Source organism: Dermochelys coriacea, chromosome 19 (genome assembly GCF_009764565.3).
Source record: "Dermochelys coriacea isolate rDerCor1 chromosome 19, rDerCor1.pri.v4, whole genome shotgun sequence".
Lineage (NCBI taxonomy): Eukaryota > Metazoa > Chordata > Testudines > Dermochelyidae > Dermochelys > Dermochelys coriacea.
In genome coordinates, this window is record NC_050086.2 from 19,911,991 (window position 1) to 19,934,091 (window position 22,101).

At 39.9% G+C, this 22,101-nt stretch overlaps 1 protein-coding gene across 3 annotated transcripts in view; it reads right to left on the reverse strand.

The window, feature by feature from the left end:
* Positions 1–613: 613 nt before the first annotated feature.
* Positions 614–22,101, reverse strand: part of RLF (RLF zinc finger) — a 100,535-nt gene continuing 79,047 nt past the window's right edge. For 2 of the 3 annotated variants that reach the window (XM_038377486.2, XM_043506237.1), the window contains 2 exons: positions 13,879–14,020; positions 614–5,792 (listed from right to left, as the gene is read on the reverse strand). In XM_038377486.2, the coding sequence (XP_038233414.2) occupies positions 1,032–5,792; positions 13,879–14,020 (4,903 nt within the window). In that variant the 3' untranslated portion in view covers positions 614–1,031. Of the gene's footprint in view, positions 5,793–13,878; positions 14,021–15,117; positions 16,227–22,101 lie in introns of those variants that run through there. The other variant, XM_043506236.1, reaches the window with a different exon arrangement.

Sequence of the window (22,101 nt, forward strand, 5' to 3'; positions counted from 1 at the left end):
CCAAAGTAGTTGGAAAGCTGGTCAATGAATTCCTCCAGTCATGGTATATGTAGCTTTTAAAAATTATTTCTTGTGTTCTTACCTTATGTATATAAACATCCCCCTTTAAAAACAAAACGAAGCAAAAAAAAAAAAAGCTCAATGGTTTTCTATTTGACAGTACCATCCCCCCATTTCCTATATCTATATATAGAACCTTATAGAATTACAGTAATAAAGATTATGCCATCAGGTTTCAGTTATGTTCACTAAGTGACAAATTCTATCATATTTTAAAAACAGTATTTGTTTGGTGCAAAAATCTGAAAATGGCCAGTGTTATCCCATTTTAAAATTTATGTGTTCTTAGGCTGTATGCTCTTCTCTTAGTCCTAACATTTTAATGCTTTCAGAAGAGAATTAATGAATTTTTTTTAATCTATGTATTTTAATAGCAAAATGTACAAAATCATTTGTTTTAGGTTTTTGAACTATTTGCAGTAACTTCATATGTAACACCACTACCAATGCATGTAATAAACAATGGCCCTTAATTCACTTACCACAAACAAACAAACCAAATTAAAACTCCTGTAATAAAAAACTATGAAGATTTACTGTAGAGTAAATCAAATACGGGTGAAAAATTGTAGTTTATTGAAACTCATAACTCAAAAAATATAAGATGCTGTAGTGTACAATATGTTACACAACGCACCCTTAGGTGCACATTCAAGTCAAGTAAGAACTCCATCTTTCCCCAAACCCTGGTACCCTAGTATTTGTTTCATATACAATCATGCACACTTACTTTGCAAGAGGAAGCCCCCAGTATTCTGAGGTGTTAATTAGCACCAAAAACAGCACATTTCATTTAAAAAAAATGAAACTGGGGAGCTAAATTAACTTAGCTAATACTTTTTGACAGACACATTCATGGAATTAAACAGCCTAATCTAACCTAAACAGTGTGTGTACTGTACCAGTTTCTGTTATAGTTTGCAATTCTCCCCATATAGCAGTAGTGGAGAAGCAGTTTCTAAACAAACTACTTATGTACTTCCTACACAAAGTTCATCTGACTTTTTTGTTGGAAATAAGCCTATAAGGGGTGCGGAAAATCTGGATCTTTCAAGGACAACTACTGGTCGTAAGTAATGAAGTTGTTTTAAGGCAAGGTCTCCACAGTCTGTTAGTGCCTTGTCCAATATGGCCCTCAAGTTTTCTAAAGAAGGGACAGATGTCGACTCAGTTGATAATAAAGGCTGTATTTCTGTTAACTGCCCATGCACTGCAGGACCATGATTTTGGGGTATGTTTACTTCTGTGTTTTCACACACAAAGTTGTCTACTATCACACTCCTTTGTAAGTCTCTATCTTTTTGTAAGACACCACCTATTTGAAATTGTTCTGGGGACTCCCATTCATCATCATCATCATCATCTTTTTCCTCACTTTCCTGAATAAATTTTAGAAATGAAGATTCAAATCCCATTGGTTTATATGTCTTTAAATCAAATGGTCTGGACAAAGAATGCTTCTGAAACTTGTTTCTTGTGGGGTTGAGTGAATTTTTTTTAGCATTCTGATTGCTGTGTTGCCAGCCTTCTGTCTCTTTCTCCTTTGGTAACTGCAAAGGTAAACTGTTAAAATAAGAACTGTTTTCTCTACTTTCAGGTAAACCTTCAGTTTTACACAAAGGCTCTGTTATACTACATTCTTCAAAACAACTGGTTTTTGAACTATGGTTATATTTTAAAGTGCCTGAATACAAAAAAGCACCCGTGTCAAAAACCACACTATTTGCTGCACTCCTATTTTGATTTTCATTGCCGATATCTTGATGATCATAAGAAGTGTTTGGTACACAATGTTTTCCATTTTCATGCAGGTTGTCTGTGTGCATTGTATTTTCCTTTTTAAACTCTCTGGGTTCCTCTTTATTTAACAATAGTTCTGTTTCTGAAGAGGGTTCCTTTTTAACCATTGTACCACTTTTAACACAAACTACCAGTTTCTCAGTCTGTTGTTCTATATAAATATTGGTCATCTGATGTGTGCGTTTATAATGCCTCACAATACTGCTTTCCAATTTTACTACAGACAGACACCCTTGAACCATGCAAGGGTACTGAGTCTGGTTAGATTTCTCTCTGCACATTTTCAGGGCTTCCTCCTTTGTTTTAAAATGAATCAAATGTTTTTCTTTATTTTTGCCAATTTTCTTAGATTTTTCTTTTATCTGCTTCTCATTCTCATTCATATCATACTGATCTTTCAAACAGTCTTGTTCATTTTTATCATTAAGCAGATTATCCTGCTCCTTTTTATGTTTTCCAAGGAGACTACCATAATATTCACTATGGCGGAAATATACATGTTGAGAGTAATGGCTGTAATTTGTGAAAATCCTATCACAGCCATTAAGGTCACAATGAATTTCAAAGTCTTTGTTTAGTTCTTCTTCATTAGCATGCTGTTCTATCAAGTGATGCTTTAGCTTGTTAAAAGTATGAAATACAGCAGGGCATTGAGGCTGGTTACATCGAAATCTTGCAGATTCCATTTCAGAAAGCACTTTTTGATCCTCTAACTGATCAAGGTTATGAAAGTCACTGCAATGCTTAGCAAGAGCCTTAGAACATAAAAAACGTTTACTACATTCTTTGTATTTGCATGCAAATATTTTTTTACATTTGACAAGTTCCCTTTTTGTTCTTGCTTTGTCTTTTTCTAAACAGAGCTGCTCTTTGTTATACTGATGTACAGTTCTATAGTGACGAATCAAGCCTTTCTGATTGGTAAAGGCAGAGTTGCAACTTTTATGAATACAATGGAATGGTTTGTGGTACTTATGCAATATATAACATAAATTTCCTTTGGCAACTGTTCTTTTACTTCCTCTCCCCTCTCTTGCTTCCAATTCTTCTCTGTGGCTGTTTAGTGAGGATATTTTAGAGGGTTTTCCAGTTACATTACTATCTGTGTCTTCACTGGACTCCAAATCAGTTTCAGAACTACACTCTTCCTTCTTCGGGTGACACAGCTGCTCAGCAGATTGCTCAGTTTGTTCAGTATGCTCTTCATCTCTATTAGTACAGAAACCAGGCATTGAAACTGCATTATTTTTTAGCTTGCCCTCTGCACATGCACCTATGTGCTCACATTTTTCATTAGCAAACAGCTTGTGAGTTATCTTCTCAATGCCAATTTGATGTTTGTTTCTATAATGAATTCTAAGGTGTGTTTTTCTTGTAAATGATCTTTGACAAATATGGCATTTAAATGGTGAATACCGATGTTGAAACATATTTAACTGAAGAACTTTTTCCTTGGAATAATTATGTTTTTTAACATAATGCATTAAGAGAGCTTCTCTGGTCACAAACTCATATTTACAGCCTTGACGTTCACAGAAAAATGGTTTAGCTGCCAGTTGAGTGAGATACTGTGTAGGTAAGGTGTCTTGTTGCTCTTGAAAATGAAGTTCTGAGGTAGTTTCATTGACAACTGATTGAGGACACTTGGCATCATTTGATGGATATAACTGTAATGACCCTAAAAAAGGCTTGTGTGTTAAAGTGGAAGAATTTGCAGTAAAGTTAGACTTTAAACTTAAATGTTTCAAGCCCAACAGAAGTTCCAACATGGCATCTTCAGTATTTGGCACCTTAGAACCTTCATAAAAGGAAGTTTCTGGGGAAGAACAAATTTCTTCCTTGAGACAATTTTTCCCTTTAGAATCTGTATTACAATACAGACTTTCTGGAGAGTCAGTATTTGTATCCGAATTATGCCTAAGATCTGCACTAAGATCTCCAGTAGTTTTGCCGTTTTGACTATCATTGATTAGATTAAAAATATCTTTAGCTTTGATCCCCATCTTTTTATGTTTGAAATGGTATGGATGAACCCTTCGAAGATGTTTTTGCATACCTCTGGCATTTTTGTATGTTGAACTACATCCTTCAAAACCACAGGTAATTTTTTTCCCATCAAAACAAACTGCCACATGGGAGCATTGCTGTTTTAAACCAGAAGGGTGAAAGACTCCCTGTTGGGATATTAGGCTACCAGGAATTGTTTGATTCTGAGTTATTGTTTCTATCAAAGGGGATGCCTGCTTTTTGGTTACTACAGTAGAGGTTCTGTGGCTCCCAAAATAAACACTACAGTTGCTTTCACTATCAGTTTCGTCATTGTCAGAGACAGCTTCTTCCTTAATCTGTAGGATTTCTTGAGAACTTGTTGAGCCCACAGACAAAGTAAGATTTTCATATGGACTGAAATTATCTGCTTGATCAACCAGTTGAGACTCAGGAAGATAACTGTATCTGTCTTTTGAAATAGGCTCTTCAAGTTTAACTGATGTCTCCACTTCTCCATTTGATATTGCAATATTATGCATTGCAAGGTGATTCTGAAATTCTGTTTTTGAATAATAGAACTTTTTGCAACCAAGAAAGTTACATGTGTATGATGCATCCCTAAAATGCTGAGCTTCATGGTGGTAAAGCTGCCCCAAGTCACTGAAAACTATGTTGCAGCCATTTAATTCACACTTATAACGTAGATCTTCATGCATTTGTTTGTGATTTAATAATTCATTAACAGACCCAAATCTAGCATAACAATCCATAGACACACACATGTAAGGCTGAGGACCACAATGCACTCGTTCGTGCTCCTGCAGATGAAAGGATGTCATGAAGTGACGTCGGCAAAAAGCACACTTCTCTCTTCTGTTTTTCATATCCAAGTAGTGTTTTGCATTTTCATCATTGTTTTGATGTTCAGCCTTTAGATGTACACTTAAATATTTAAATTGCTTAAATACTCTAGAGCAGTCTGTGCCAGGACATGGATATATGTCTCTGTCTTGCAGATGGTAATTTTCTAATTGGCTAAATGTGACATATTCATGTCCGTCACTTTTGTTTTTTTCAGATGGTTGTAGTTGCTGCTGCTTTTCCTCTGGTGATGTAGAAGGGTTTCTGGATGTACTGGTCTTTTGTGGTGATCTCTCTTTTTTCAACAGTATTTTCTTTTTTGGTCTACATGTTCTACTAGATGGCATTTTAACATGCTCCATTACATGTGGTACAAAAAATTCCTTTCTCTTGAACTTTTTTGTACACACTGGGCATGTATAAATACCATCTTCCATATGCATCTTAGAATGATGTAGTATTCTAGCCTCTATACATTCCCTTTTGCATAACACACAGAAGAATTTGTATTGGAGCCATCTCTGGTATCTTTCAGAAGATCCGATTGGCTTTTTCACTCTTGTTTTCTCCTTATGTTGACTTGTTGCCTCTTTTCCTCCTTCGTAGTATTTATGTTCTTTAGTCTCGTCACAATCACTCAAAAGAGTTTCTAACAAGTCAGTTTCATTGACTGACATATCATTACAACTTCCATCATCTTCAGAATCAGAAGCGTCTTTCCCTAAGAGTTTAAGACAATTCCGTTTTAAAGTCTTCCAGTCCCAAAATTCAGGATCAAATGGCCAATACGCTTTTAAAGCTAACAGAAGCTCACAACGGAGTGAGTTTGGAACCAGTGCATTTTCTTCATCAAATTTCTGATCTGGTTGCAAATGCAATTCTTCCAGCACATTGTATCCATCCAAACTTGGCTCAAGCAAGAACTCAGTGAGCTGACATGCTCTTCTAACTTCAAGATCCACTGGTAAAAGGCATGCAATTGTTTTACATACAGATATCTTCATTTCATCATTTCCATTTGATCTGATCTGAAGCGCTCTCACACATAACAAAATAGACACCGCAAGACCTGCTTCTTCTGCCTATGTGGAAAAATACAAACAAAAGTTATTTTTCATTTTTTTGATAGATGCATTCTTCCTTGAATCACACATTGGAACAACTGTATCTACATCTTGAAGTCTGCCTACAGCTAGAAGTGATGTTTAGAATAGCTATAATAAAACTCTTAGCAAAACAGGCAATTTGGCAGAAGAAAAAATTCCAAATGGAGAAATTTGGGAGAACAAAGACAGTGGTACATTGCACACTAAATTCTACAAAATCAAAAATTAAATATTGAAAAGAACTATTAGGCACTTTTAAAATAAATACTGATGGGTTTTCAAGTATAATCTTGTATGTTGTGCTCTTATAAATTCTAACTTACTTAGCTGTTGAGCTTCTACCATTTCTCTTGGCAAACTCTCTCGCTGGCTCCCACCTCCACTGTTGTTTTCTTTTAATAATCTAATTTTCCTTTGGCGAATTTTATTCCATCATTCTTAGTAATACACAACGATTCCCCTTTGTCCTTAGAATTCATTCTAATATTTGTAAAATTGTAGTTTGGTCAAATTATATACATTTCTTTTATTTTCTCTCCTTATAAGTTAACTCCTTAATCATTTTAGTTGGTTTTCTTTGAATTTCCTCCAAGTATTTTTCAAGCTTTGTCAACTACCTACACCCCCGGACAAGTAACTGGGATCCACTTCTCCTGTGGATAGTGGTGATTTCTTTTTTTTTTTTTGGGGGGGGGGGGATATCAGAGGATAATAGACACCTGAAGTTCACCCTCCATTCCATATGGTATTATGTTGTGACAAAGTTCCTTCCCTACCTTGGTGGGTCTTGCGCTTATTGGTGGATTTACTTGCCTTGGAGCTTCACAGCAGCCTTCAGCTTGGCCGATTTTCTGAATTCACAGTCCAGGTTGATGACTCCTGTTTCTGACCAGGAGTTGGGAGGATTTGGGGGGAACCCGGGCCCGATCTCTACTCTGGGTTCCTGCCCAGGGCCCTGTGGAATGCAGCTGTCTAGAGTGCCTCCTGGAACAGCTGTATGACAGCTGCAACTCCCTGGGCTACTTCCCTATGGTCTCCTCCCAACACCTTCTTTATCCTCACCATAGGACCTTTCTCCTGGTGTCTGTTAATACTTGTACACCTCAGTCCTCCAACAGTCTGCGTTGTCACTCTCAGCTCCTCACACACACACACACACACACACACCACAAACTGAAGTGAGCTCCTTTTTAAAACCCAGGTGCCCTGATTAGCCTGCCTTAATTGATTCTAGCAGCTTCTTGATCAGCTATAGGCTGATTAGAACACCTATCTTAATTGTCTCCAGAAGGTTCCTGATTCTTCTGGAACCTTCCCTGTTACCTTACCCAGGGAAAAGGGACCTACTTAGCCTGGGGCTAATATATCTGCCTTCTATTACTCTCCTATAGCCATCTGGCCCAACCCTGTCACAATGTATAGTCCCATATGCAAAGTCAATTTTGTTTGGCTATACAGCAAAGAATCATTTTACTAACTCTCCCCAAAATCTGTAATCAGGCTGGCTCTGTGAACCAGAGTTTGATCCTGGTACACAGAAACTGGTAATGTTGGTGCCCTTCCACCCCCCAATTCCTTTTAAGAGAGACATTGAGGAGTGGTGATCTACTAAGATCAGCGGGCATCCTCTGACTACATCAGTATAAACTTTTAAGAAAGACTGCAGTCCATCCCAAGTCCTTTCATGGCTTACATCCTCCAGTCTGTGAATCACTTGTTTGTTTTTCCTCTCAAGAGGATGCACTCCCTTAATACTCAAATTAACAGTCACAGAGTTCAACGCCAGCAGGAACCATTAGATCATTTCATCTGACCTCCAGCATGTTATAGCCCATTACATTTTACCCAGTTACTCCTATATTAAGCCCAATAAATTGCACTGGGCTAAAACATAACTTGTGTTTGACTGCAGCATGTTTTCCAGAAAGGCATCCAGTCTTGATCTGAAGACATCAGAGATGGAGAATCCACCACTTCCCTTGGTAGTTACTTCCATTGGATAATCACCTCACTGTTAAAATATGTGCCTCTTTTCCAATGCGAATGTGTCTGGCTTCAGCTTCCAGTCATTGATTCTTGTTATGCCCTTCTCCACTAGATTAAAGAGCCCTTTAGTAGCTGGTGTTTTCTACCCATTACAATGCTTGTACACTGTAGTCAAGTCATTTCAATTTCCTTTTTGATAAGCTGAACAGACTGAGCTCTAAGTCTCATACTGTAAGGCATTTTCTTCAGCCCTTGAATAGTTTTTGTCTGCAACCTCTCCAAGTATTCAACATCCTTTTTAAAATGGGGGTCTCACCAATGCCAGATACAGAAATAAAATAATGGCCCTAACTCTTACTCTTGTTTATATATCTAAGGGCCATATTAACCCTTTTTTCCACTGACTCACAACAGGCGCTCTTGATGAGTGCCTTGTCTACTTTGACCCCCTAAATCCTTTTCGTTGTCACTGCTTTCCAGGATACATTCCCCTTCTCTGTAGGTATGACCTACGTTCCTTGTTACTAGATGCGTAACTTTGCATTTGGATGTGTTAAAACCCGCTTGACTAGGCCTAGTTTACCAAGTGATCCAGCTGGCTGTGTGTGACTGCTCAGTCCTCGTCATCATTATTTACCATTACACCAAACTGTCATCTGTATCAGAAGTGATTTCATATTTACTTCCAGTTCACCAGTGAAATTGTTGAATAGCATTGTGCCTACTACTGATCCCTTCAAACCCCAACTATAAACACTCCACTGATTACTTGAGATGTCAACCAGTTCATAATCCAAATAATGTGTGCTTTACTGATAGTGTACAGTGCTAACTTTTTAATCAGAATATTCTGCAGTACTAACTCAAATGCCTTACCAAAGTCTAAATATATTACACATATGCAGTTACCTTTATCAACCAAACTAGTAATCTCCCCAAAGAATGAAATCAGCTTTGACAAGATTCGCTCCCCCCTTCCGCCATAAAACCATGTTTACTGGTATTATCCTATTTTTTAATTCTTTATTAACTGAATCCCATATCAGCTTTTTCCATTATTTTATCCAGGACTTATAGCAGGTTAACTGGTCTATAGTTACACAGGTCATCCCGCTTGCCCTTCTTGAATAATGGCACAACATTAGCACTCCTCCAGTCTTCTGGAATTTCCTCAGTAATCCAAGATTTATTAAAAATGTGTTTAGTTACAGGTTACCTAGTGCTTTGTTTAATTAAGGATAACAGAAAAATGAATGCAAACGTACATTTAGTTGTAGGTGTAGATGTAGGAAATAGTTTCCTGGTGTGGTAGGCCAATTAAATACAAAGAGCAGCCTCTGGGGTCGTAGGTCTCATAGCTGGGATGTAGCATTTCCCTTGCCTTCTTTAAGGTGACTAGGTGTGGCACAGTTCATAGGGCAAAGGGTTTGTAGGTAAGAACTAAGCACCCTTCTTGTAAATAAGGCATTGACCTCCCTCTCCCATCAAAGGGGCAGACCTTGATTTGCAGGGATTCCCAAGCACTTTTATGAGGCTTGGTGGTAATTCCTGGGTAGCGGCATACTAAGGATCTTGGCCTTGGAATGAAGGCTCACATCAGGTGTGATTAAATGGGTTGGTTATGCCCTGGAATTTTTGAGAGGGTTTTCATATAAGCCAATAGGAAAGAGGATCTGGAACAGCCCCTCACAAGCCATCTTCCCTCTTAGCTGTTGTCGGGGTAGGTGGTGTCTGAGGTTATTTTGTTAGTTTCTAAGGTGCCACAAGTACTCTTTTTTTTTTTTGCGAATACAGACTAACACGGCTGCTACTCTGAAACCTGTTATTTTGTTGGAATTACCGTTCCTAATTGTGCTTTTGAATAAAGTTGTGGCCATTTAGCCAAAAATTCCAGGTATCTGCATCTTCACTGGCCCATTTCTCTTTGCAAATAATAATTATGCTAGTAATCACAGTTGTTTCTCAGATAAACATGTGGCAAACAGCCGTAAAACGGTATTTTTTTATGACCGTGGCTGATGTTTGTCTGTCCTTTATGTAGCAGTGAAAATATTTTCTATTTTTGCTGTGACACCCACAAATGTTAGCAAATCAATATCTTCTGAGCAATTAATGTACTTTAAAATATTGTTAAAAATGTAGTGAGAATGTGTAAACAATTTATCTGTATGCAGATTTTAAAATTTGGTACATTTCCAGTTCAACAAAGACAAAAATAGAAAACAATGTTTCGATAAACTGACATAAGAATGTGTTTTAGGTACAAAGTACTTAACTGCACTTATTGTAAATATGGTAACTAAATAAATATCTAACTAAGATGTATTAAAGCAAAATACTGATAGCAAGTAACTGATAATGTTAATGATGTGATTTAATTCTATTGTTGTATCGCAGTATTGTTGTAGCCATGCTGATCTCAGAATATTAGCGAGACATGGTGGATGAGGTAATGTATTTTATTGGACCAACTTCTGTTGGTGAGAGAGACCAGCTTTTTAGCTTACAGAGAGAGTCTGGAAGAAGCTTGAAAGCATGTCTCTCACCAACAGAAGTTGGTTCAATAAAAGATATTACCTCACCCACCTTCTCTCTAATTCTAAGCACATACAAACACACTTGTACATATATACACACACATATATATGTATGCTAAAATATTTAAATGGTTCTTGTGTCATACTTGATCTCTATACTATTTCCTACAAAACCTTATTAGAAGATTATTAACGTCTTGACGCAAAGTCAAGAACTCAAAAGTTGGGAAATATCCAGATGAAGACTGCCTGTGTGAAATTCATTCTCCCCGATTTGTGTCTAACTACATGATCATATTCTATTTTTTCCCCCCATGAGGACCCTATAATGCTCAGTGAATGAGGCAGCTGTTCATTATTTCTTTTCAAACACAAACCAATCTGTGGCCTTATTTGCTGCCTATTCAAACCCTGCAATGAAAAAGGAATTTTTAGATTTCTTCATGGACTTTTCTGCACTGCACTTACCCTCTGTATTATCTGAGCCTCCACAAACGTTAATTTACCTTCACAACACACCTGCTAACCCTTGACTACACTGGAAAGTTTTTGCTATAAACTAAGGTGTGAATTTAAAGACTGCTATAGTTATACCAGTATCAACCCTCGCATGGCCACTCCTATCCTAATATGGAGTGGCTTTTTTCAGCTTAGTTTAAACCACTTCCCAAGCGATATAAACTAATTTAATTTTTTTTAAAGCCTCTCTTATACTGAAATAGGAGTGTCTACAAAGGTGGCTATATCATTACATCTGGTAAAACTTTTCCAGGCAGATAAGACTTCAGATACAGAAATATTAGTCCCATTTTACAGCTGAGGAACTCAATAAAAGAGACAGAGACCAAAATTTATGGAATGGTCCATGAATTTTGGGTGCTCAACTTGAGACACCTACCCTTATTCTGAGGTGCCAAGTACCTCCAGCTCCCACTGTCTTCAGTAGGAGCGCTGAATGTTCATCTATTCTGAAAATCAGACTCTCTGGTATCTCAAGCTGGGCACCAAGAAAATGAGGCATACGCTATTAGCAGTCACATCTGAAAATTCTTGTGTAAGTTACTTGCTTAGTAAAACAAAGGAAGTCTGTGGCAATTCCAAGAATAGAATACAGTACCCTTATGTCCCAGACCAGTACCTTAACCACGAGACCATCCATTTTCCTCTTGCAACCCACTGCCTTTTTCATTACACATCGTATGAAGTTAATGAGGCAGGGTCCTTGAGACAACAATCTCAACACTATACATCCCTGTCTTATTCCCTGAGTACATCCTGTGCACTGAATAAAGCAGGGTTCAGTGTAAAAAAATAGTATGTAACCATGTAATTAAAGACTAATATAATGCATAGATAGATAAGTGAGCAGAATGAAGGTTGTACAGGCTATACACAGGCCCCTAACTGTGGCATTTCTTAACTTCTGAGTACTTCCCTTTGCAACCTTTATTGTGTCTTTTTGTATGGAATGTCCTAGTTTTATTTAAATGAATAAACCACCAACCACATACTTTACCATGATTTGAACCTAGAGCCTCCACATTAACGTCAAGCCTCTACCACTTAAGATGGAAGAGTAACTATTAGTTACTAGTGTTTAGGAGGCTGTTATCCTCTATCTGCACCAGTTGTTTCCTGTGGATTGTACAAGTGTTTTCTAGACAGCTACAGGAATTGGTATTCCTAACTCTGGGAAAGGAATGTGGTCTATCAGTTAGGGCAGAGAACAGAGAGAGGACTCCTGGGTGCACGTTGTTTGTTAATGATGTATTATATTTACATAGTACTTATAGAACTGTGGTTCTCTAAGGTGGCCATTACAGAAAATGGAGACAAGCCATAGCATATTCATTCAGAGAAGTGTTGTGGTTAAGTAGATGAAGCTTGGGTGTGCCATATCAGAGACCTCAGTTTTATTCTTAGCTCTGTCAGAAGATATCTTGTGCAACCCTTCAGATTGTCACTTTCCCCTCGTTTGTAAAATGATGGGAATGATACTTCCCTTCCTCCTCTTAGGCCTACTCAATAGGTTGTGATGTGCACAGAATTTACTTTAGTCAGAAGAAGAGATAAGGCTAAAATTTATGGTCTCCTGGCTCCCGGCAAGTGCACACTTAGGCCACAGGATATCTCAATGAGGAAAAGCAGCAGCACTTTTGTGTGTCCCATTTTGAGCTCTAGCTCTGTGCTAGATATCCACATGATACAGGAAACTCAGTGGAATCTGGTACACACAGTGAGTTGGAACATTCAGAAAATTAAGATACATGTATCTAGTTCTACTTTGCATGTGCAAACGATTGCTTTTCAGGATCTAAATCAATGAAAACTGGATGGCACATCTCTAACCTCAGGACAACCCTCAGACCTAATTTCAATTTTCTACTCCAATATACAAAGATGTTAGAGCAATTCAAAAAATGGTCAGAAAATGTTACCTTTAGCAATCAGCCTATTTTTTGTACCCGTGTCCTCAAAAATGTTTAATTTATTCTTTGCTAATTCCTTCCCTCACAAAAGATCCAGTCTGAGGCAAAGAACAAGCATGGAAAATTTCAGTCCAAACAGCTGAAATATGTCAAAAGTTATAAGCATTTGGAAACAAAGGATTATAATAGAAAGTATTAAGATACCTTAACTATAGGCATAACTATTGCTTTGCCTATTAATAGTGTCCCACCATATTTGTCACCTTTAAACTATACAATTCCAATCTTCCATCTCCCCTCATACAGAAATCTTCCCGGGCCTGTAAATTTTTTGTTGCCCATCTCTAGCATCCTTCTATTACTTTTTACAGTTATAGTGAAGGGAGGGGGGATTTACAATTAATTTAGAACCCAGCAAAATACATAGCTCAAATGCATTACCTTGCATTTATCATCCGTGAAATCCATCTGCCATCATGCTGCCTGGCTTTAACTCAAAGCCTGTCTGAAATTCCTCAGTCTTCTTTAATCTTGACTAACCTAAATGACTCGTCTGCAAATTTTACCACCTCATTGTTTACCACCTTTTCCAACTCTTTATTGCAGTATAAATCAGTATACAGTATACATCTTGGGCCCATGCCATTAAGCTTTTGGGAAAAAAGGGAACAATGCTCATTTTAAAAATTATATTATTACAACTATACTTCAAAGCAGAGCTGCATTTTAAGATTAGTGAGTATGGCACTGTGGTGTATTTGCTCTTGTTTGAAGAAATGTTAGTTGAGCAATCTATGAGAAATGTGCCCAGGTACTACATTGATAGGTGCATTACAAATGTATGTAATAATTATAAAGTATGATTATGACTTTGGTTGGAATTATGTTTTTTAAAAATTTTCAGTTATTCAATTTGTTAGTCTCTAAGGTGCCACAAGTCCTCCTTTTCTTTTTGCGGATACAGACTAACATGGCTGCTACTCTGAAACCTGTCAAATATTATTGTTATAGCAAAGCAACGAATTAAATTATGTTCTATGGTGCAATTTGTACATGGACGCAATAATAAAATGAAATTAACTGCAGCAGACTGCAACATAAATTACTTACTTCAGATTGTATGACTCTAATAAGGAAGAATAAGTGTTGTAGCGTTTTAGCTATTATGCCAAACTGCCGACATCTCTCCAAAAAAGAATCTAAAGAAGGATCAATTCTTCTTTGCAACTTGCTCCAGAATAGAGTCAGCTCCCTGTGAAAAAGAGTTCAAAGCAGATTGCAAACATAATGCAAAGTGAGGAAACTCTGAGATTTGTCTAAAATCTGCACAATGTAGCTTTAAGGGTTAATACAATATTAACTATTAGGGAAAAATCCATATTGCCTGATATTAATCAGGCCCCTTCCTCTTAAACAGCTAACATAAGGTTAGTACTGTTAAGGTTACTCTTACTAAACAGAAACCAGAACAAAACCTATGAGCTTGCTATTCTCTCTTCAAGCATGAAAGACAGTGGGTTCTTTAAAGATAGTTTGCTCTCCCAAAGCACCTTCCCAGATGCATGCTCCAATCATTAGGCTACAGAGTTATTCTCATGCGTGTGCACTCTCTCTAGCCCAAATGACTCAGAAAGCATGCACAAGCATGAGAATGACTCTGTAGCCTAGTGGTTAGAGGACATGGGAGACCCAGGATCCAGTCCCCCTGCTCTGATGACTAATTATTTATGTAAAGTAGAACAGCTTCAACTGGAGAAACAGAGGGAACCTCACATCAGAATATTCTATATCCCAGCTGTTAGGGCAGTCACCTGAGAGGTGGCAGATCTTCATTCAAATTCCTTCTCCCCTCAGGTGGAGAAGGGACTTGAATTGGGGGTCTCCCACATCCTAGGTAAGCGCCAAGTTAAAAGTTATGAGGGAGGTCCTCCTCCTCCTCCACCCCATTTGTGTGAACTCACCTGAGGGCTCAATCCTGTACCTGACCTTTGAGAATACCTATTGGATCAAGCCCCACACGCAACTAAGGTGTTCAGCCACCCTGGTTTCTGAATCGCTCTGGGACTCAGGCAGAAGATAAGTATTTGGATTTGAAAGAACTTTTACTGCAAAACTTTAGGCACCTAGTGAATTTAGGAGCCTACAGTGTTTAGTTGGTTGGGAAGTGCAGTGATGCCAAACACCAGGATGTAGGCACCTAACACCTTTTGTGTATTCAGGCCTATATTGTTTGCTCCAGCTGACATTAGGTATCCTGGATCCGGGCAGGGCCAGGAAAGACTTGTTTCAATTCTGAAGCCCGCTTCAGAGGGCTAAACTAAAGAAACCTGTGCCAAAATCAGTGCTCACCACCACATCCACAGCAAGGGGCCTGTCAGAGGAGAGTTCTTCAGTGTTGATGGACCTTCAGTGCTGGAAAACAGCCTCATGCTTCCTCCATCAATGAAAAGATCTTAAAGAATCTTTGCCATGTTGGCTCCTTGGAAGTGGTTGATTCATTTGATCCCTCCCCAGCCTTTGACGCCAAGCCTTCTTCAGACACCAGGAGGCCTCCTCTTTCCCCTGACCCGAAGCATAAAGCCAAGAGCACGTTTCGAGTTCCCCCAGCACTGAATGTGTTTATTCCCAGAAAGCAGCAGCAGCACCCATTCAGGGACACAGGAAGCTATGTTGCTGATCCAGATTCACCCCGTCAGCCCATTTTTGTGCCACTGGATATCCCCAGATGTCAGCTTTGAGACTAAAACCATTCCCTGTACCAGTGCCGTCTTGTTTCAAATCAGCTCCATTCAAATTCTTCCCGGAACCAGACAAGGAGGATTCTTCTTCTGGGTCTTAGTTATGTACAGTTGGCTTGCCACCATACGAGGTGGCTTATGGAACAGGAATTCTCTCATTTCCATGGGATCTGCTTCCTCTACAGTCTCTCTCAGGTTTGTTGTGGGAGATTACAACATGCACTAATGTAATTGGGCTGACATCCCCTTGGATGATGGATGCCCTAGAGAGCCTTCAAATTGTAAATACAGAAAGGCCAAGTCTATTTTTTTGCCCATCAGACTCTCCCAGACCTGCATCTCCTCTTTTTACAGTTTCTCTAATCCTTATGGAGCTACCAAATCCACCTGGATCACTGGGTAATAGTAAAGACTAGCTGCCATGGAATGTTGACATGAAACCAGGTAAGGAGGGTGCTTTTGGTCATACAGATAGTCAGCTTCTGAGGAGCTTCATCCTAAGAGAGAATGGGTGCATTTATCTTCCACATCTGCAACAGTTAATCTCAAGCAGTTTGAGCAACTTCTTAGCAAGATGGCTGGAGCTCTGAACCTGGAAGCTATGTCAATATTAGAGAACACCACTTTTTGTTGTTGTTGTTTTTTGGGATAGGTAGCATTGTATCCATGTTGGTCCCAGGATATTAGAGAGACAAGGTGGGTAAGATCTTTTATATTTTATTGGACCAGCATCTGCTGACAACAGAGACATTGTTTCAAGCTTACACAGAGCTCAAAAGTGTTTCTCGCATCAAAAGTTGGTCCAATAAAAAGATATTACCTCATTCACTCTCTCTCTCTTTTTTAAAATAGCTTCAGATCAAGAGAGTGGTGAAGTCATCTTGCCAGTGAATGAGGGTGTCCTAGAGCTTGCTAGAGACAATGCCTAACTCCATACCTTTCACACCTCTACCCTGATATAACGTGGTCCTCCGGAAACAAAAAAATCTCATCGCATTATAGGTGAGACCACGTTATATTCAACTTGCTTTAGCCCCCCATTCTTTGTTCCCTGACTGCCCCCTTCAGACACCCCCGACCCGAATCACCCCCAGGACCTCACCCCCTACCCAACCCTCCTGCTCCCTGTCCCCTGACTGCTCCGACCCCAACCACACCCCCCGCCACCCTAACAGGTGCTCACCGGTAGCAGCGGGAAGCCGAGCAACACAACTCTAGCCTGCTCCGCTTTGCCACCTCCCAGCCGTGGCGCTCCACTTCCTGCTGCTGATGAGCGTGGGGAGGTTGGGGAAAAGACGCCTCGGCACATACCTGTGGTGGGAAGCAGAGCGCTGCGGCTTGGAGCTGGCGGAGTGGAGCGGGCTGGGGCCGGGCTGCTCCGCTTCCGCTGCTGCCGGTGAGTGCAGGGGGATCCCTTCCCCACAAGTCCCCTCCCCCGAGCAACACAGCTGGGGCCAGAGAAGCGGAGCAGGCTGCTCCCAGCCCCCCGCTAATCCCCCGGGCCACTCTGGGACTGCAGGGCCCCAAAAGTGCCCTCCCACAGCTCCTGCCTCCCAGACCCTGGGGGTGGGGAGGAGCCCCTAACCACCCCCGAGACCCTCTGCCCCTTATCCAACCCCTTGGACCCGGCCCGGTCCCCTTAACACGCTGCTCAGAGCAGCGTGTCGGAGCTTTACCACGTTGTATGTGAATCCGCGTTGTATCGGGGTAGAGGTATATCTCCAAGAAAGATAGGCTGTAGTAAGCACTTCAATATTTTAGGGTACTTTTTCACCACCCTATTCTGAAATTCAGCTGTGCTGCCAAGTAGTCCTTGCATTCTGTACTTTTTGATAAAGGGAAGACTCTGAACACAGTTAGCCAGAAGATCATTTTGGGGACACATTAGGTATCTGAACATCCAATTATCAAGCTAAAATGGCATGTAATCACTACAACCTCTGGGAAAAAATACCAGTCATTACTTTTGTATCTCCATTAGGAGAAAAAGACTACTTATTTAGTTATTATTGTGTGTGTATGTGTGTGGTGACGCATGTACTCAAAGCAGCTTTTGAAAGGTCAGTGGCTCAGGCACGTAACTCCAACACTACTGTTGGCTTTGCTAATTAGGGATAATGTGTGGATTCACAGGGTTATGCAGAAGAATTTACTTTTAATGGGATGGGTCTGTTCACCTCAGACTGACAATATGCTGGAGAAACCGAAAGGCACTAAATAAGGAGCTTGTTGTTTTGGGACTGTTAAAATCACCTCAAAATAAGAAATGTTGACTTCATTTCAGATTCCAGCAGAAATACTTGTTGTTCTACTATTCTTAGTGTCAAATTTAGCCCTCAGCTATGCCTCCTGCCCAACATTCTGCTGGTCCACTAAATTCAATATTTTGGTCAAGCTAAAAATGTGATGGTACATGTAAGCACCTAGAACCAGTTATGTTCTCCTTTACTTCCTCACCTTCTGTTCTGGGCAGTTTCTCTCAATACCTTGTGGAGTTACAGGGAGTCCTTCGACTTATGACACAATTCGTTCCTCAGAATGGCATTGTAAGTCTAAACCACTTTTCCCATAGGAATCAATGATATGAAGAGGAGATTGGCTCCTGAACCAAAGTTTGATACACTATTTTCAAAATAACCCAGGTTTGTGTACTAAATGAATTACAGATGACTAATTATTTATTTGGTAAACAGCATTCAAATCAACATAAAAATCACATATGCTTTGACTTTCCAGAACTTTTTGAAGGGCTCTTGGCTGGGGGCTTCTCTGAAATCTAGGCTGCAGGTTTCTCTGGAGTCTTCTCTGCCATCTTAAACAGAGTGTCCAAGAAAGTTTGGACAGATGTTCTCTTCTCCTTGTAAATTTCTCTGCAGCATCTATACATGTTGGATATGTCCCTACTCACAGATGCACTGGGGCATGGCAGCTTCCAAATGTTGAAATGCCTCAACCAACACTTTTGTTGTCAAAACTTTACAGGCAGGAGTCTCAGCAGTGGGTGCATCTTCTTCCTCTGCCACCTTCTGCTTTTCCAATTCAGTGAGGTCCTCATTAGTTAATTCCTCACAATGTGATGCCAGCAACTCATCAACATCCTCTGGTGCAACATCTAAGTTGAGTTCTTTGCCCATCTCAACAACTACTTGGCTCACCTCTTCAACAGTGCCTGTGAATCCTTGGAAATCAGACACAAAGTCAGGACACAATTTTTTCCAAACACCATTCAAATTGGATTGTTTCACCTCATTCCATGCCTCACCAACGTTCTTAACTGCATGGTAAACGTTGAAGCCCTTCCAGAATTTCTTCAGAGTTGGTTCACCTTCCTTCTCAGTTGCCCTGATAGCCTGAGCAATTGTACTCCTGACATAGTAGGCCTTGAAGGATGCAATTACCCTCTGATCCATGGGTTGCAACAATGAGGTGGTGTTTGGGGGCAGAAACACCACTTTGATGTCAGGATGCACGTCATCAAGTGTGGTTGGATGACCAGGAGCATTGTCAAGGATTAACAGCACTCTAAATGCAAGATTGTTGTTGCTGCAATAGCTCCCGACACTTGACACAAAATGATGATTAAACCAATTCTCAAAAATGTTCTTATTGACTCATGCCTTAGGATTGGATTTCCATATCACTGGGAGAAATGCCTTGGAATATCCCTTGAAAGCCCTGGGTTTTTCCGACCGGTAAACAAGCAAGGGTTTGAGTTTAAAGTCACCTTCAGCATTTGCACTGAGCAAAAGAGTGAGCCTTTCCTTAGCAGCTTTGAACCCTGGCATGGATTTCTCCTCTTTGCCTATGTAGGTTCTTGGTGGCATTTTTTTTTTTCCCCAAAAGAGAGCAGTTTGTCAACATTAAAAACTTGACAAGCACAATAGCCACCCTCCTCAATGATTTTAGCCAATGTGTCAGGAAAAGCACGAGCTGCCTCCTCATCAGCACTGGCAGCTTTGCCTGAGACCCTGATGTTGTGCAAATTGGCCCTGGATTTAAAACACATAAACCAGCCCCTGCTTGCATTAAAGGGCTCATGAGTAGAACTCTCCCACTGTTGTTTTTTTAAGCTTTTCATAAAGACTCCTAGCCTTTTCCTGAATTATGCCTAAACTCACAGGAGCAACACACTGCTTAGTTATCACAGTTGACTGCACAGGAGCCAAACCCTTGACATGTTCCTGAATTCTGACCTTGTCTTTCAGGATGGTCATGAAAATTGTTCAGGGGATATCCAAAACTCTGCTGATTTCAGTTGCTGTCTCCGGTTTTCCAGATCTCTTAGTGACGTCCATTTTTGTTTCCATAGTAATTGTTCTGTGCTTCTTAGAAGAAGAATCACCACCTGCACCAGATTTATGCTTTTCTGCCATTTAAAAAAAAAAAAAAAAAAAGAACCACAAAGAACAGCAACAGGGCGTCTTAAGTCAGGCTGAGCAGAAAGGCATGATGGGCAGAATGCCAGCAACTCAGTTGCTCAGAATGCCAGCAACATACTATGCAGAATTGGGCTTGCTTTTTACAGAGTTGCTTGTAAATAACTTTGTGGTTGCGTTATAATGAATGGAGCTGGAAGGGGTCCCTTGTATTCACTTGTCTGATTGGCTTCCACGGCCAGGGTAGCTTGTTGCCCGGTAACCTTGCCGCTTGTTTTTGATTGGCTGAACCCAGGGCCGGGAGCCAATCAGAAAACTTGAACAATGAAATCAGTGATTGGCCGAAGCTCAGCATGTGATGTGTGCTGTTCTCCCTGCCGGCTTTCACTGTAAGGGCGAAACAAGTGTCGTAGGGGCAAAAAGAGCAGTCAATTGAAAAGCGTCATATGTGGCATCCAACACAAGTTGGGCATTGCAAGTCCAAGGACTCCCTTTGTTTGTTGGGTATAAACAGTCATTGAATAGTTACACAATGCATTTTCACCCCCACTTCATGCTACTTCTCAACCTACTTCACTCATCTTTCAGGGATCAGTCTCACAAAACAGTAATGAAGATGAAGAAAACTCTTGTTGACAGTGGGAACAACAGAAAAGGATCCAGAAGAGCAGTGAGAGAAGGGTTTCTACCCTAGATACTTCTTCATTCCAAAGAGAGACTGTAGACTTTGCCCAGTCAGAACTCAAGAAACAGTAGATTATCAAGAAGTTCAAAATTTTGAGTAACTGCCCATTCTTCCACCATTTTCTCAGTTTCCAAACAGAACCGGTTCGGGGCTGTCAAACTGAAGAATGCCTATTTCCTCGTCAGCATCAAGTGGTTCCATTAAAGATCTTGGATTATACTAGCAATACAAGTTCCTAGCTTTCAGTCTCTGCTCAGCACCCAAATTCTTCAAGTGTGTAATTGTGGATGACACTCGTATGAGATAAAGAATTTATGTTCATCAGTAGTTAGATAACTCTCTGATTCAATACTTGTCTTAGTCTTTGGACATTTTGGAAAAAACGTACAACTTATTTCAGAATGCAGGCCTTTTCATTAACTGGAAGAAGCGAAATCCAAAGGATTTTGTTCCTTTTAGCTATTTTGGACTCTGTTCACACAAAAGCTTTCTTGCCAGAGACAAGATATTTGAAACTGCATCAAGCCATAGGGACCTGAAGGTCAACTTGAGTAAGTTAGTAACATTTTGTCTCAGAGATCAAGGGCTGATGACTTAACTATCTGCACATTTGAGAATAAGGCCTTTAGATAACTGCCTGGCTCAAAACTACAGGCTAAATGAGAACGAGTGTAGCTCCAAATGTACCCTGGTCATTTCAAATTATGGCAGCAATGTCCAAATGTTCTAGGAGTGGAATTATTCACAACTCCATCACCAGATGCATTAACAGTTTTAGATGTCTCTAACTTGGGTTGGGGAGCTCACTGTCAGGACCTCAGGATTCAGCGATGGTGGAACATACTGGAGGTGAAGCTTATATATTCTATATGTGAGTGTTGCGGCTTCTGCATACCTGATGTCAGCTGCCCTAGCAGGGAATGCAGCTTTCTGATTCAGCCAACCATGATGATGTTCATAAAGAAAGACCACAGCCTCGGTTCGGTGGCAAAGGCGCTTGGCCCCATAAGAGCTACTGGTACACTAACACATGTATGCCCATGACAACGGTATAGGTTCAGTCAGGACACCAAATTTTGTCCCCAATGCTAGCAAAAACATGCCCCTCCTATGGCTTTTTCTTTTATACACTGCTGCAAACAAGTTAGGTATTAACTTCATATGTTTTTCGTTAGTATTATGTACCTTTTATTTATTAGTTCGAACAAAACAACTGCATCCATTATTTTATTTCCTCCTTATTTTATGAGGAATCTGCATCTTTGTACCACCTTCTAGAAATGACTTTACGCAGTAATTTGAAAACTCTGGGTATTTCAGTACTGTCTGTGGTGTGACACTCCATATTCTTCATAGAAATATTGTTATGATATGAATATGACCCAAGATGTATTTTTTTGCAAGATGGGTCTTGTAAGGTATTAGTGGAAAGGTTATAATTTACTGAATGTGATTATCCATTTGTATGCATATATCATTTCTGTATCTGAAGTTAGGAATATTGACTATGTAATAATTACAACTGTGTGTGTAC